Below are 14,804 nucleotides of genomic sequence, written 5' to 3'. Positions count from 1 at the left end.
CTTCCACATTCTCCAGACCAGCAGTCCCCAACCTTTTTTGGCGCCAGGGACCGGTCCAATTTTTCCACAGATCAGGGGGGTGGGGGTTTCCCGCTGGCAGACTTCGGGCCGCTGAGATGCAAATGGCATCTGCTACGTGGATGCCATTTGCATCGCTATTCTTTGCAGTAATTGGCTATGTAAAGATTTACATAGCCTATTACTTGAAGAACAGGGACACAAATGGCGTCCGCATAGCGGACGCCATTTGCGCCCTAGCAGCCGGCAGCTCTGCCAACTCGCCGCAGAGCGGAGCCAACTGGGGCCAGTGAGGATTCCGGGGGGAGGGAGGGACAGATCGCCTCCCCCCCCGCGGACCCCCACAGACCCAAGGTAAGGGGGTTTCACACAACCCTGCGGCCCAGTCGCTAACAGGCCATGGACCAGTCCCGGTCTGCGGCCCGGGGGTTGAGGACCCCTGCTCCAGACGATGCATAATTGTGTATACCTCTATCATGTCTCCCCTTACTTTTTTTCCAGGCTAAATAAAACAAAGCAATAAAAGTATCAACAAGAATAATAACAAAGGAATAAAAGAATCAACAAATAAAACCAGCTGATTAATCAAACAAACAAGAGCCAGACAGCAAATCAGTTTTAACAAAAGCTTGCATCAAAAATTTCCACTTGACCAAAAATAAGAAGCCTTATGAGAAGTAGACTTGCATCTAAGGCAAAAATTTCCTGGCTGGTTTCGACAGGTTTTTTGTCTCTTCAGGTCAGAAGTGATTGGCACCCAAGAAAGACTGGAAAAGTCCAAGATTTTAGCATAGCTGTAGTATGACAGCAAGGGCCATTTATGCTGTTTTTAACCTAAGGTTTAGTGTGTGTATGTGTTTTCTAAACATTAAACAATTTCCCCCCCAGTAAAACTGCAAATACAGACAACCCATCATTATCTTCATGTTATGGAGGGCAGGTGTAGGCAGAGAGTTGCTTCTGACAGCTCTGCAATATAGTCCTGTTGCAGATTAGAGGCAGCGCCGAGACAGAATCCTGTTCAACAATTCTGCAGTGTAATCTAATTTCCTGGTGGCTTTTGTTTAATTTTAATAAAATCCACATAGGATGGGGCTAAGGCCATGAAGCTGATTATAGCAACAGCGCCATGGGAGTTGGTGATTCTGTTTCCCTATGGGCTGTTTTTCCATTTAAAAAACAAAGGTAGTCATGCTGATCCATGAGTAAAAAAAGAATCCAGGAGAACAACCAAAATCTACAGTTAGACAATACCTTTATTGGGACCAACCAAAATGCCTCATGATATTTGTAAGCTTTTGAGTTCTCATAGACCAGTGCAGCTGTCTTTGTTTTTTATGCTCCTTGGAAAATATTATTTAGCTGTTCGGGGTGGAATCTACCACCACAGGAACATGGTTTTCTACCATCTAAAGAGGGACTTTACATTTGGAGGGTTCCATATACCCTCCAAGTACAAGGACTTAGGTCAGCCTTACCCAACCTGGTGCCCTCCAGATGTGTTGGGACTACAACTCCCAGAATCCCCCAGTCAGATTGGGAATTGTAGACCAGCATATCGGGGTTGGGGGGGGGGGAGGTTGGGGAAAGCTGACTTAGGTAATACTACACGCTTTGGCTACAATTGCCTTTTTTACCTAGTTCACCATTTATAATTAATTTCCAGCTTTGCTAATGGTACTTTGCTAATGAATGTGATAACTTCCTCTTTGTTTCTGCCTTCTGCACGATGTATATGTTTTGGCCAGAGCAAGAGAGGTCTGGTTTGCAACTGGCATACCAGCCATTGTTTCTTTGTCCCAGAATGCTAGATGTTTCATGATGCCCGCAACACCAGTGAATCATTCAGTCTGCAGTCACCATTTTGAAATCGAGTCTATACTACAAGATCCTGCCTAATTTTTGCACATTTCTGGCTCTTCCTCCATCTGGTTCTTCCTCTATTTCTGGTTTTTCCTGCCTGTTGTACCACCTAGCCTGATGAAGAGATCGGGAGAACTTGAAAGCTTGCACAATCTTTTGTGGCATTTTAGTTGGTCGTCTTAATAAAAGATACTGGAATTTTGATTCCTCCCCCCCTTCCCGGGATTTGGTTTTCCCCATCTAAATCATCCCACCTCTTTGCCACACAGCTGTCCCTTGCTTTTCTCGTGTTTCTCTTCCAGGCAAGAATTCGGATTCTCGCATCCAAAACACATAGCAGGTTGGAGTAAAAGGTTACTCCTGAAGTCAACGGAGGCTGGTGACTCCTACGTCAGTGCGGTAGTGAATCTGCTCTGGGGTTCAGTCAGAACCGGCCAGAATTCTAAAGGAGCTATCCAGAGCGCTGAACCCTATCCCCCAAATGCGTTCAGCAGCTTGCATAGCTGGTTCTGACTGAGACCCAGAGCGGATGCGCTGTCCACTGACACACGAGCCCCAGGCCTCCACCGCTAGTAGTCCAGTTCTCCCGGCGAGCCCTCTCCCAGGCCGCACCGTCGCGTTGGCCCTTCCAGGGTAGGCAGCGCGCGAACCTCCATCTTGCTTAAGTAAATCTACGCCTGGGAGCTCGTGACGCACTAGCGTCCCTCAAGGGCTGGGTCACGGTTGCGCATGCGCATCCTCTGTGACGACCTTCCCTTTTCCAGAAGGTTCTTGCCCGGCGCCATTTTGTCTCGGCGAACACTGTCCGGCGGCGGTTGTGGAAGAGAAGCCGGGGGAGCGGTAGCTGAGACATACCCTGCGAAGTGGCGTCGACTCCGAAAGGAGCAGTAAGTCTTCGGTGGGGTTGTGTCGCGGGCGGTGTAAGTGTTGGGCACGAAGAGCTGGCGTGAGTGCCTCAGGTAATGGGCTGGCTCTGAAGTGAGGGGAAAAGGCCTGTGGCCGGACGGGAGATTTTTCTCTGCTTTTTCCCGCCGCGGGGGAGGCGACGAGGTCTCGTCGACGTCTCTCGCTGGCCCGTGAGCCGAGCTCCCTGTGCCCGCCCGCCCGCCATGTTCTCCGAATTCCTTTGCTGCTCTCGGAAGGTGAGGAAATGGCTTCGGTGGCGTCTCTTGGCGCTGTCGCGGTCAGATTGCGGCCTGGCTGCCCCCCAGCGGACTGGCAGTAGGGTGTCGCCCGAGCGGGGACCTTGGGGAAGGACTGCGTGTGCGCGCCAGTCCCGTCGGAGTCGCGCCTCGCCTTGCTCCCCGCTAAAATGCCTGCGCTTCGTGCGTTCAGACTCGTCGGGGCCGGGGTGGAGCGGAGCGGAGCTGTGGCTCGGGATAGGATTTTAGCGTTGTTGGTTGCCTTAGGAGTGTTTTATTTTTCAGACCTTTTCCCAGGCACTTGGTAGAACGGGGGAAAGTATATAATGAAGGGGTGGGCATGGAGTACGTAATGGCAGGGTGGGCTTGCGGGATCGACTTTGTTTTTTCCTAGAATCCCAGATCTACCAACCACAGTCTGGTACAATTAAAGAGTCCTGTGCCCAGAAATTCGTTTTGGTTACCAGAACTAAACGGGGTTCACAGTCCTTCCACACAAAAACCCACTCATGGTTACTCCCAAGTTTTCTTCGTATCCGCAGTATAATTTAGGGCAGAAGGAAAGAATTCATTTTGTTGCTGCTATCGTTAAGCAATTGGGAGTCAGAAAACCTTACTGATCTGCTGCAAGTTATCCTGATCAACCTTCTACTCATCCCATATGTAATGCAATATGGATATAATAACATTTTAATCGAGCTATTTGATGTTATGGATTTAACAAAATTGAGCAGGATTAAGTATTGAATCATGGAAATGTGGAATATAAATGTTTTTAGTAATTTGGTAACACCATGATCTTAAGCATATGTAGACTTGAAGATGGATTTGGCAGTGCCAGATAGGATCATGGATAGTGAAGAGACAATGAAAACAGGAAGTAATAGGCTGAGCCTAGAGGAGAAGAAATCCAGCTAGGAAAATCACAAGAAAGAAGCTTCGTTAGTTTGCTGCTTTGATCGCTAATTTGTCTTTCTACTTAACATATATTAAGAGCAGCATATGAATGCGAGTATAAACACTGAAAAACCTTTACAAAAACACAATCGCTAAAAGAATTGTAACAAAATTAAACAGCATAATGTAAAACAGAGTTTTAAAAACATTTTTAAAACAGTTTTCACAGCCTATCTAAAGCAGGTAGAGAGGGAGTCTGTTGGATCTCTGGAAGCTGCCGTACCTGTCTCTTGTGTTCAGCAGCTGCATTTCCAGAGACCAGGGCATCAACCAAGGCTGATTGTAAGGTTTGGACAGGCTGACATGGAGGAATGTGTTCTATAAGCTAGAGAGAAAAGGAGGGGACTCAAACAGTAATGTGGGGCAGAAATGTTTCCAGTGTTATATTTTTCTGCAGAAAATTTTCCGTTTAATACATTCATTAGTAAAAATGATTGTATGCTAATTGTAAATGCAATATTAAGTCAGTTTGGCAGTATCAAAATTATAATTAGGTTTTTCAAGTGATTATCATTAGCAGGTATGTGAGATAATACATGTATGTCATTGAAATATATACGTCTCCAAGTGAAATGGAACTAATCAGTAGTGACAGTGAAACTTAAGATGCCTCAGCTATCTTAGTGGAAGAGAGTTGAACTCTGTTGAAACAGATTAGTGGTTATCAGCATAAGTTCTACATAATATAACATATAAATCATATTAAGTGTGCTTTAATTTTTTTCTTTTAAATATTTCAGATCAAATGTGGTCTATTAGGACAAAAAATTAATGGTATTTTTCTAGGTTTGTTTACTAAATACAAGTAAAATAAATATGCTAAATTAGATCTCTCTAGGGCAGGAGTAGGCAACTTGTGGCCCTTCAGATGTTTTGCCCTTTGGCCTCTATGAGCTCTAGCCCCCACAGCCAATGATGAGGGATGATGGGACTTGTAGGGCAAAACCTCTGGAGCTCATATGTTGCCCACCTCTGCTCTAGGGCATCAGAGCAGTTCCAGTGCAAACAGACCTTTTTCCTATGTAAATGAACCTAATTATACAAACTGAAATTTTTCCTATGCAAATGATCCAATGCAAATTAACATAATTTGCATTGGAATTTTTGCAATTCAAAATTTTCCAGAAAACGCACATCACTGGTCTCAAACCCATAGGTATTGCCTATCTTTATCTGGGGTCCTTCTCTGAGTGCCCCACCATCTCAAAGGTATGGCTGGTGGCTACAAGGGAAAGGGCGTTTTAGTGGTGGTAACCCCGACTGTTTAATGCTCTCCCCAGGGAGACTTGCTTGGTGCCTCATGTAGAAGAATATTCTTTTAAAATCAGTAAAACACTGTTTTCTGGAATGCATTCAGGATCTCGGTATTAGGTAGTTGAATAATAGTTACTCAGATTAATCCCTTTGTATTTGTGGGATTATACTTGGTGTTGTACGTTTATATTTGGTGTATATACAAGAGGTGTTAGGTAGTTTTAAAAAGTTGAAATCATAATGTGCTAGCAGCCAGTAATATATATATTACTACTAGCATACACATGTTAAAACTGTCAGACATGCAAGTTGCCCAAATATTATTGGCGTGCTTGGAAAGGAAAGGTTCCTCCTGTGCAAGCACCGGGTCATTGCTGACCCCTAGAGGGACGCCGCTTGTGCTGGCGTTTTCATGGCAGACTGTAGCGGGGTGGTTTGCCATTGCCTTCCCCAGTCGTGACCACCTTTCCCCCAGCAAGCTGGGTACTCATTTTACCGACCTCGGAAGGATGGAGGGCTGAGCCGGCTACCCGAGACCCGGCTTCTGCTGGGATCGAACTCAGGTCGTGGGGAGAGTTTCGGTTGCAATACTGCCGCCTACCACTCTCATGCTTACTGTCTACGATATTGAGGGTGGTAAAGTGTAGTGCTTTTGCATTTGTATTAGTGCCTGTTACATAGAATTGGATGGTAATAAATACTGGTGGAACGCACAGTATAAGTGGTATTCATTGTGCTTCCCTTTTCATGTTGTGCTCCAACCATACTGCAGTGATTGAATGGGAGGTGTGAAATGGGGATTGCTTTTGCTGTGTTATGCTGGGACTTACAGTTAATAGTGTGTCATTGTTCCATGAAGTTACTTCTTCCAATTATGTGTGGTCACTTGCATAAGCAGCTGGTAGCATTCAGTTCTCTGGTATTATTGGTTATGCTTAGGCTGTCATGGTGGTTCTGAGTATAATTATTAAGTGTAATATGATGAAAAAATATATTGGGGCTTTAAGTAAAGCAAAGTGTAGCTGATCAAGTATTGCAGATAAAAAATGGCTCATTAGAAGAAAAGTTACATGGGGATAGTTATATCCTTTATTAGAATCGACCTGAGTTTAAAAAATACACAAACTTCCGATTAAGATTTCTGTATTTTTCAAAAGCTTGCACACTGCATTGTGGATACTGGTTGGTCCTAATACTGTCCCTGTGCTTCTTAGCAATTTCTATGATTCAGAGCTCATGGCCCCATTCAAAAGCTCCACTTGCTGTGGTAGAGCTGAAGCTATTTTTCACCATGAACAGTATATGTTGCTACAACACATTAGTGTGTAATAGACCATTGAATAGGGGGATCTTGTGTGTGTGTAGGGGAAAGTAGATACAGATATGCTGGAAATTGCTCTAAAATTGTTCTCCGTAATGCATATTGATCTATACTGAAATAGTTACTCTTGAGTTTTTGTGTTATAATTATATTTGCATATATTACAGATGCGATATTCCAAACGAACAGACTATTCTGATTGGGATGAAAAACAATGTTGGGATCCCAAAAAAGGCAGCAGCCATCATAAGAGAAAAAGACAATCATACAGCAGTGCACATGAGAGCAAGCGCTGCAAATATAATCCCATCCAAACTTTCGATAGGTAAGTCATTTTTTTCCCGGTAAGTTTGTATCTCAAATGTTAACTTCAGTTGCATTAAAGATTATACGTAATAGCTTAAGGGTGCAATCCTATACAGATAGGCAGCCCCCTCCGAACTCTGAGGTGACCATCTATCCAATGCAGGGCAAGAGAAGCACGGAGGGGATTGCGCTCCTCCTGCCCTGCATTTTCGGCTAGACAGTCGCTTTTGGAGGGCGGAGGAGGCTGCTGGACGTCACATTCGAAGTGTCGTACTGGCATTTCCGCCTGCCGAAGAACGTCCCGTTTCAGCCGCTCCATGCTCCTCTTGTGAACGCGGAGCACGGGGCTTCTCCGCACTGCCTGCGGGGCACCAACTCGGAGCACCAGCTCTGAGGTCGGTTCCTGGAAAACCAAATATACTGTGGCTGTCTAGCTGCTGACTAGTGGCCATAGGATTGCTCCCTCCGTCTCCGATTCCTTTATGTGTATTTTAAAATCAGACATAATTTTCATGCAGGAGAACTGCAGTATTCTGCATTATGATGAGCTGTTTGTGTATTTTTCCTCCTAGCCTTTATTCAGATGCCAGCTCCTTACATGAAAGAGATTATCATGAACGACGCTATGTTGAAGAATACAGAAACAACTATAGTCAACTCTCTGAAACCAGGCACCATTGCAGAGACCATGAAAATGGTTATCACAATCACAGTAGCAAGTCATCGGGTCATAGCGGCAGAAGCAGTTACAAAAGAAAACACAAGACTCATCATAGTAAATCACACCATTCACACACGGTATGTATGATTTAGAAACCTTGAACATGATTATAAATATTTGTTCACCTTGATTAATACACGAATGAAGGGAGCTGGAGATGTATTTTAGCTAACAATTGTCCGATTCTTTCTGCTATATCCTGTGTTCCTGAAATGGGAAAGGAGTTTAAAGAATGATTAGCATTACTTGTTTATCAGACAATATTCCACTGATTTTTTTGAATACTTGAAGTAGACATCTGTTGAAAGTATGGTTAAGATGCACCATGGTGTATTTTCCTCTTTGGTGTCAGTGACTACAAATTACATTCTGAACATCTTTTATTGCTTTTCCAAGGCCAAAGAGGTCTATTAAAAATATAAAGATGAAGTGGAATAAATGCCTTGTGAACAAATACGGGTGTATATTTAAGTATTAGATGTCAAATACTGCTTTTATGGGTGTAACCTTTAACCTTTATGGAATAGACAGACAAGGCAGTCATCCCAAATCAGCAAGCGTAATCTTGCATGGAAACTAGTTTCTGTGCACAGATCTGCCCTATCAGGCTAGCAGATTGTTCCTCAAGGGTGGGATTTGCATGTTTAGTACACTTGGATCATCAACTGATGGACTTTCTCCAGTGTTTCTTTTCACTACTCCCCAGAAGTGATCACCACTATCAGAGCTGATGGTGCTGATCATCTCTTGAGCAAGGGAGGTGTCTCTATAAACACAGCACACACCAAATCTGCATAACTGGATTTGGGTTCATATGTATAATGCACAAAGTTCTTTGACTGAAGTGGTGACTGTGTAGTTAAGAAGGTTTTGTGAATTCTGACATTACTCACAGAGAGCCTTTAATTATTTAGATGCAGGATGTACTTTTAAACGCTTTAAATCTTGTTCCTTGTTTACCAGCAAGCTTAACTTGTAGGTCAGTAAATTCCAACACTGACTGTGACAGCATTAAACAGAAGAAATTTTAATTGCAAATCTTAAAATAAATAATTCTTCTAGTGAACCATATTTTTGAAAGCATATATATTGTGTGTTGTTGCCTTGCCACTTGAAGTACCTTATCTGAAAATCTGTTCCTTGCCATGTTTTTCTCCTGTAACCTAAACTATGTGCCCTGTGAAATTCTGGGGAATTTGAAATTGTTCCTGCCAACCGTTTGTGGCCTGGCGCGTATCTGAATGCCTGAATATCTCCCTGCTGAATGAATTTCGTATTCTGCCCTGAATTCACTCGGGTATATTGATTGGCTGGATGATCTTGGTGCCGCGCACTTGCCGTTACCAGAGGAATCACCGAAGGAAAAGATCGAGGAGTGTAGAGGATGATGAGGAGGGTCACCTGATCTGTCAGAGTGGAGACGTACTAAGTGCAAGATGTATAGAATATTTTTCAAAACTTATTCACTTTTCCGATAGCATAATTTCTTTTAGATAGGAAGTCAGGAGTCTTTGGAAGTCCTTTTCTTTCTTTGGTTTTTGTTATGTGTTTTTTCTTTTTTCTTTGGGGGGTTATTTTTACATAGAAGTTAAAAGTTAATTGGAACTTCCTGCATAGTAAACAAAGCTAATCTAGAATGAGATAGGTATAACTGTCTTGAAGAGTTGTCCAATTAAATATTTTAAAGATGTCTAGTTACACTTTTTACATAGCGGCACAGCCTAGAGCATAGCATGGTGTGTTGAATAATGAAAATATGTCACTGCTTGTATAACTGATTTCTCCCCCCTGTTTTTAGATGAAATTGTCACTACTCTGGGTGAAGGAGCCTTTGGAAAAGTTGTGGAGTGCATTGATCACAAAGCGTAAGTCGTAACTTTTTATAAATGTCTGCATTGCAGCATTCTCCAGATCTTGGGATTGTGAATGGTCTTATTTTTCTGTTTTGCTGCCCCTTATGACTGGAACTGCCTCCTATAACACCTGCATAACACATCTCCTACAAATCCTTCCTGAAAACCCACCTACCATGAAGCTTTTGGCTTAACCCCTTAGTGCTCTCCCTCAACTGAAACAAGGAGGCCTAAGTACAAGGACTGCAAGTTCCACATATTTGTCTCCCTTTCCCTCCCACTGATGTTTCCTACATTGCTGACATTTAGGCTGTAAGTTCCCTGGAAAGGACATATCCTGTTTTATTGTTTTCCTGTGTAGGGTGTATATATTGATTGTGCTATAGAGGAATAATAATAAAAAGAAGCAGGACTTGAAACAAAACATTACAATGTGGAACACTCCTGTTGAGTGTTCTCTCTCTCACTCACACACACACACACACACACAGAGCCCTACCTGTTTTTCCATTTTCCCTCACAGACATCAGTCAGTATTCTTTGGCCACCGAGTCTGCCAAATCTGGGAGGTGGAGAGTGCTGTACTTCTACAAATTGTTTCCCTGAGTTTCCAGATATGTCCTTCTTGTGCATGGGTATTGTTTTGGCCACATAAGGAGCAGTACTGGGAGCATTTGAGATTACCACTAGTATGCACAATATGCCACAGTTTCATTCAGTGGTTTTCCTTGAGAGCAATATTCATTTTATCAGGTTTATTTTCTTGGGGTTCAGTAAAGTTTTCCTTCAAGATAATTTGCTCAAAATAGTGTTGGTGCGATCACTTACTGAAATGAGTTTCAAAAATTTAATAGTTTGGGGTTGTATCCAACCATGAACACCAGCAAAACAGAAACCACTGGCATAATGGTTTCCTCCCCTCTTCAGCCTCCCCAGCCTACTTAAATCTGCACCAGAGGGTTGAGGGATCTTCCAGAGCAGATTTGGAAGGCAGGCAGGAGGCAGAGAGCAGGGGAAAGTCCTGTCACATGAGCAGAAGTGACAGGACGTATGTGTTAATTGATTATTGGTTCTTGTTTGTAAAGCAAATAAAACTGGTTATCCATTTATTGTGAGGGAACTTTATCATTCCATGAAGTACCCTGATGACTCTTCAAATCTTCTGTTTTTTAGGGGTGGTAGACACGTAGCTGTAAAAATAGTCAAAAATGTTGATAGATACTCAGAAGCAGCTCGTTCAGAAATACAAGTGTTGGAGCACTTAAATGCATCAGATCCTAATAGCACATTGTAAGTATACAGTAATAATAATGGGATGTACTTATAAGTTCTGGAATGTTTTTTGTGACTCCTTTTCAAGAAAAAGTTATGATTTTAAACCAAAGTGTGGGCATGAAATGGTGTATGGAGGGAGCAATCCTATGGGGGGTAGGCAACCGCCTCCGAACTCAGAGGCAATAGTCTATCCAATGCAGGGTGGGCAGAGTGCGGAGGGGATCTTCTCCACGCTCCAGCCACCCTGCATTTGCAGCCAGATGGCCAATTTCAGCTGTCTAGCTACAGTGCTTTGGAGCGGAGGGGTAGGTGGCCAGATGATGCATAGGAAGCATCGTACACATGCCCCCTTTCCTGGCTCCATGCTGCCCTGATGAGCGTGGAGCCAGGGACAATCCACACTGCCTACAAGGGGTTGGGGGCAGGGAGGCAGTTTTCTGGGAACTAACCTCAGGTTGGTTCCTGAAAACCGAACAATCCTATGGCCATCCAGCTGCTGTGTAGCGGCCATAGGATTGTGCCCGAAATAATACTTCCTGCCTTTATGTTGTTTTGAATTTAGATTTGTGCGCTGCTTAGTTGTTTTTACACTCATAATCTATTTTGTGACATCTTCTGAATGACGTTACTGTATTTACAGTCGCTGTGTCCAGATGTTGGAATGGTTTGAACATTACGGCCATGTTTGCATTGTGTTTGAACTGCTGGGACTTAGTACCTATGACTTCATTAAGGAAAACAGTTTTCTGCCATTCAGTCTTCATCACATCAGACGAATGGCATACCAGATTTGCAAATCTGTAAACTGTAAGTACATATAGCACACATTTTATTTTGATTTCTGTGTTGTCTCTTTCTAAGGCTAAAGGAAATTAACTGTTTAAGGAAAAAATCCAATACAGGACATCTGTCTACTTATTTTACAAAAAAATCTCATGTCTGATATTGGCCCTTTGGGCTGAAAAGCAAATAAACATTAATTATAACATGGAAAGCTACCCTATAGGAGGAAGAGTGATTGACAATTGAGGAGCATTAATGATTGCAATAATTGGATGACTTTCCTTTACAGTTTTGCATTCAAACCAGCTAACTCATACAGATCTGAAGCCTGAAAATATACTATTTGTGAAGTCTGACTACACAGAAGAATATAATCCCAAACTGGTAAATCTAATCTGTTACACTTAAAAACTATTTTTACCATTGATTCTTTTTACTAGTTTGCTTAGTAGTATATGGTATATTTCAGAAACGTGATGAACGCACACTGAAAAATCCAGATATCAAAGTTGTCGATTTTGGAAGTGCAACATATGACTATGAACATCACAGTACTCTTGTATCTACAAGGCATTACAGAGCTCCTGAAGTTATTTTAGGTGGGTAATAAAGACTTCACTTTGGTCCAGATAGTTATTGTACTTGAACAACAAAGAGTCTTGTGGCACCTTAAGGACTAACAAATTTATTCTGGCATAAGTTTTGGTGGTCTGGAGTCCACTTCATCAGAAGCTTGAAAGTATTTTGTGTCATTTTTAGTACATGCTTAAGTGAGTATTCTTTGCATTCAGTTCTAAAGTTGCTAAAATCACTTTCTGTTCACTTTGACTGCCAGCTTTGCATTTTGGAATGTTATCATAACTTCTAATTCTAGTTCACGTGTTCTACAGTGAACATTAACTTCATATTTATGCTAAATCGTTGGTTTTCTCAGGTGAACTTATTTGGTGACTCTCCAGTTGTAAAAATATTGTGAGCGTATTTATACTTTTCAAGCAGTTCAACTTCAAATCAGTAACTTCTAAAGTTTGATGAATTTAAAAAACACTATAGTTTAATTTTTACTATGTTGCGAGTTAAGTGTAACAGTTTTTCCCCGCCCCCACAGCCTTGGGATGGTCACAACCATGCGATGTCTGGAGTATTGGCTGTATTCTCATTGAATATTACCTTGGATTCACAGTATTTCCGGTATGTGATCTCCCCCCCCCCCCCCCATGGTTATAGGGACAGTGGTGATGATCCTTATTGGGAAGACACAATTGGCTTTTTTGATAGCCTTTCTGTTAAGCATTAATGCTTGTTTACATCTAGTGTAAAGTTGGGGTTTAATGTGAATCTGCTAAGTGAATCTGAAAAAAATATAAATTGAATTATCTGGCAGCATATATTTGAACTTCATAAGTTTGTGTGAAGCTTTTCAGCTTCAATTCTGCACCAGAACATTGAGCCTTCTTCTAATGGCAGACCTTTGTGTTGCTTTTGAAACTGAGTAACTTACAGAGCTCCAGAAAGAGCTGAGAAAAACAGGAGACTACAACACCCTGCTTGTGTGCATAAACTGAGCACTGGATCTTTGGTTTCAGAGCTCTGTCACAATGTATGTCTGTTAGAGAGTGGTCGTTATGTGGCTAGAAACAAGTTATGTTCTCCTCCCTGGCCCCCCCACTGCAAAAATGAGCTTGTTTTCTTCAAAGCTGTGCAGTTGCCAGAGAAACCAGAAAATAACACATGTGCTAACAGTTGGCTTTATAGGTTGAATAACTTGCCTTTTCCTGGAATTTTTCAAGAAGGTTCTTTCTTTTTCTTTAGACACATGACAGTAAAGAGCATCTGGCAATGATGGAAAAGATACTGGGGCCATTACCAGTTCACATGGTCCAGAAAACTAGGTAAACAGTTGTTCTAAAGCTTGTTTTCTCAAGCACCCCCATGCCCCAAGGCACAGTACTATCAATACCTGTATGCAGCTCTCCTAGCAATGGTCAGTTAACATTAGGAAGTGAGATCCTTCTCAATTCACGGTTCTAGAGGCAGTCTTTTCACTGGTAAATAACATTGGCATAAATAAGTGTACTCAGCCAAATCCTTTGGCTTTGTGGGATTATTTGGAACCAAAGATTCTAGCACTGATTTACATTAGTAATCATGCATAGATGGTATAGATATGCATGCACTTTTCTTACAACTCATGTATGTGAAAATTATGTGTCAGGAGTTGGCCGTGAATGAAAAGCACAATTGCAGACATAGACTGCAACATATTTTAGGGCCATTTCACAGAGCAAGGATGATTCAGATATATCCATACCTGAGATGTACCAGGTGTTGCCACCTGTGTGAATATGTTCTTTGTGTTTGAAGCATTTTCGAGATACTTAGTGACTTTGGGTGGAAATGAAGCACTTAAATTTTTCATAGGTTTGTAGATCTTGGCATCAGAATGGATTGTCTAGACTTCCTACCTGTTCAGCATTGTCCAAATAACAGAAATACATTGCCCTTAACCATAGTTTTCTGCATGCAACATTGAAAATATAATGAAACCGCATTTGTGACATCTAATGCAGAACAAACAGAATGTATTCTTGTAGCATTTTGATGCCTAGTTTTAGAGGGAAATTAAATTCACTTGTACATAACGTCAATTCTGGTTGCATATGGCTCATAAATGCCGATACAGCCTTATGTGAACAGTTGGTCTACTCTTTAAACTGCCCTCCAGTAATTGAATCTAACTTTGTACATGTCTAGAAAACGCAAGTACTTCCAACATGACCAGTTGGATTGGGATGAACATAGTTCTGCTGGCAGATATGTTTCAAGGCGTTGTAAGCCACTGAAGGTAAGAGAAATGTCACTGCATGACCATACAGAAGCTTCCCCTATACTTCATTTGTTTAGCGTTCCAGGGTGCTAACTTCTTTTGTTCTTTTCACCCCCAGGAATTCATGCAATGCCATGATTCTGACCATGAACATCTATTCGATCTTATACAGAAAATGTTGGAGTATGACCCTGCCAAACGAATTACGCTTACAGAAGCTTTGGAGCATCCTTTCTTTTCCTCGTTAAAGGAGAAGCTATAAACAACAATCATTTTTGGGGTGATTAAAGACTGTGTCAGTCAAAAAAGCAAATAAGATTTTTAAATATTTATTTTGTAATTAGCTTTGTAAATTTCCTTTCTATTGTCTTGTTCAGTCCATTGACCTAGCTCTTGAAATAAAGAAGTTTGTCAGTAGCATTTGTTAATATTTCAATTACTTGCTCTTTTTGACAGTATTTTATTTCAAGTATTGTATATGAAC

The 14,804-nt window shown here is 41.9% G+C and overlaps 1 protein-coding gene across 1 annotated transcript; it reads left to right on the top strand.

Moving 5' to 3' along the window:
- The first annotated feature begins 2,669 nt into the window (after positions 1–2,669).
- CLK1 (CDC like kinase 1) lies at positions 2,670–14,737 on the top strand. The gene is made up of 13 exons (XM_084817141.1): positions 2,670–2,768; positions 6,723–6,880; positions 7,434–7,659; positions 8,930–9,020; positions 9,381–9,447; positions 10,609–10,725; positions 11,351–11,517; positions 11,783–11,877; positions 11,963–12,092; positions 12,602–12,684; positions 13,306–13,385; positions 14,248–14,338; positions 14,439–14,737. The coding sequence occupies exons 2-13, from the start codon at positions 6,723–6,725 to the stop codon at positions 14,580–14,582; spliced, it is 1,449 nt and encodes a 482-aa protein (XP_084673267.1). The 5' UTR covers positions 2,670–2,768; the 3' UTR covers positions 14,583–14,737.
- Positions 14,738–14,804: the final 67 nt, after the last annotated feature.

The sequence above is a fragment of the Heloderma suspectum genome, chromosome 1 (genome assembly GCF_057233095.1).
Source record: "Heloderma suspectum isolate Gila_16-S chromosome 1, 16-S_ref, whole genome shotgun sequence".
Taxonomy (NCBI): domain Eukaryota; kingdom Metazoa; phylum Chordata; class Lepidosauria; order Squamata; family Helodermatidae; genus Heloderma; species Heloderma suspectum.
This window is presented reverse-complemented; position numbering and strand designations above follow the sequence as displayed.

Coding starts and splice junctions, on each gene's coding strand:
- CLK1 (XM_084817141.1), top strand. CDS start 6,723: ATGCGATATTCCAAACGAACAGACTATTCTGATTGGGATGAAAAACAA. Junction 9,021..9,380: donor AGACGTACTAAGTGCAAGAT/GTATAGAATATT, acceptor CCCTGTTTTTAG/ATGAAATTGTCACTACTCTG. Junction 12,093..12,601: donor AGCTCCTGAAGTTATTTTAG/GTGGGTAATAAA, acceptor CCGCCCCCACAG/CCTTGGGATGGTCACAACCA.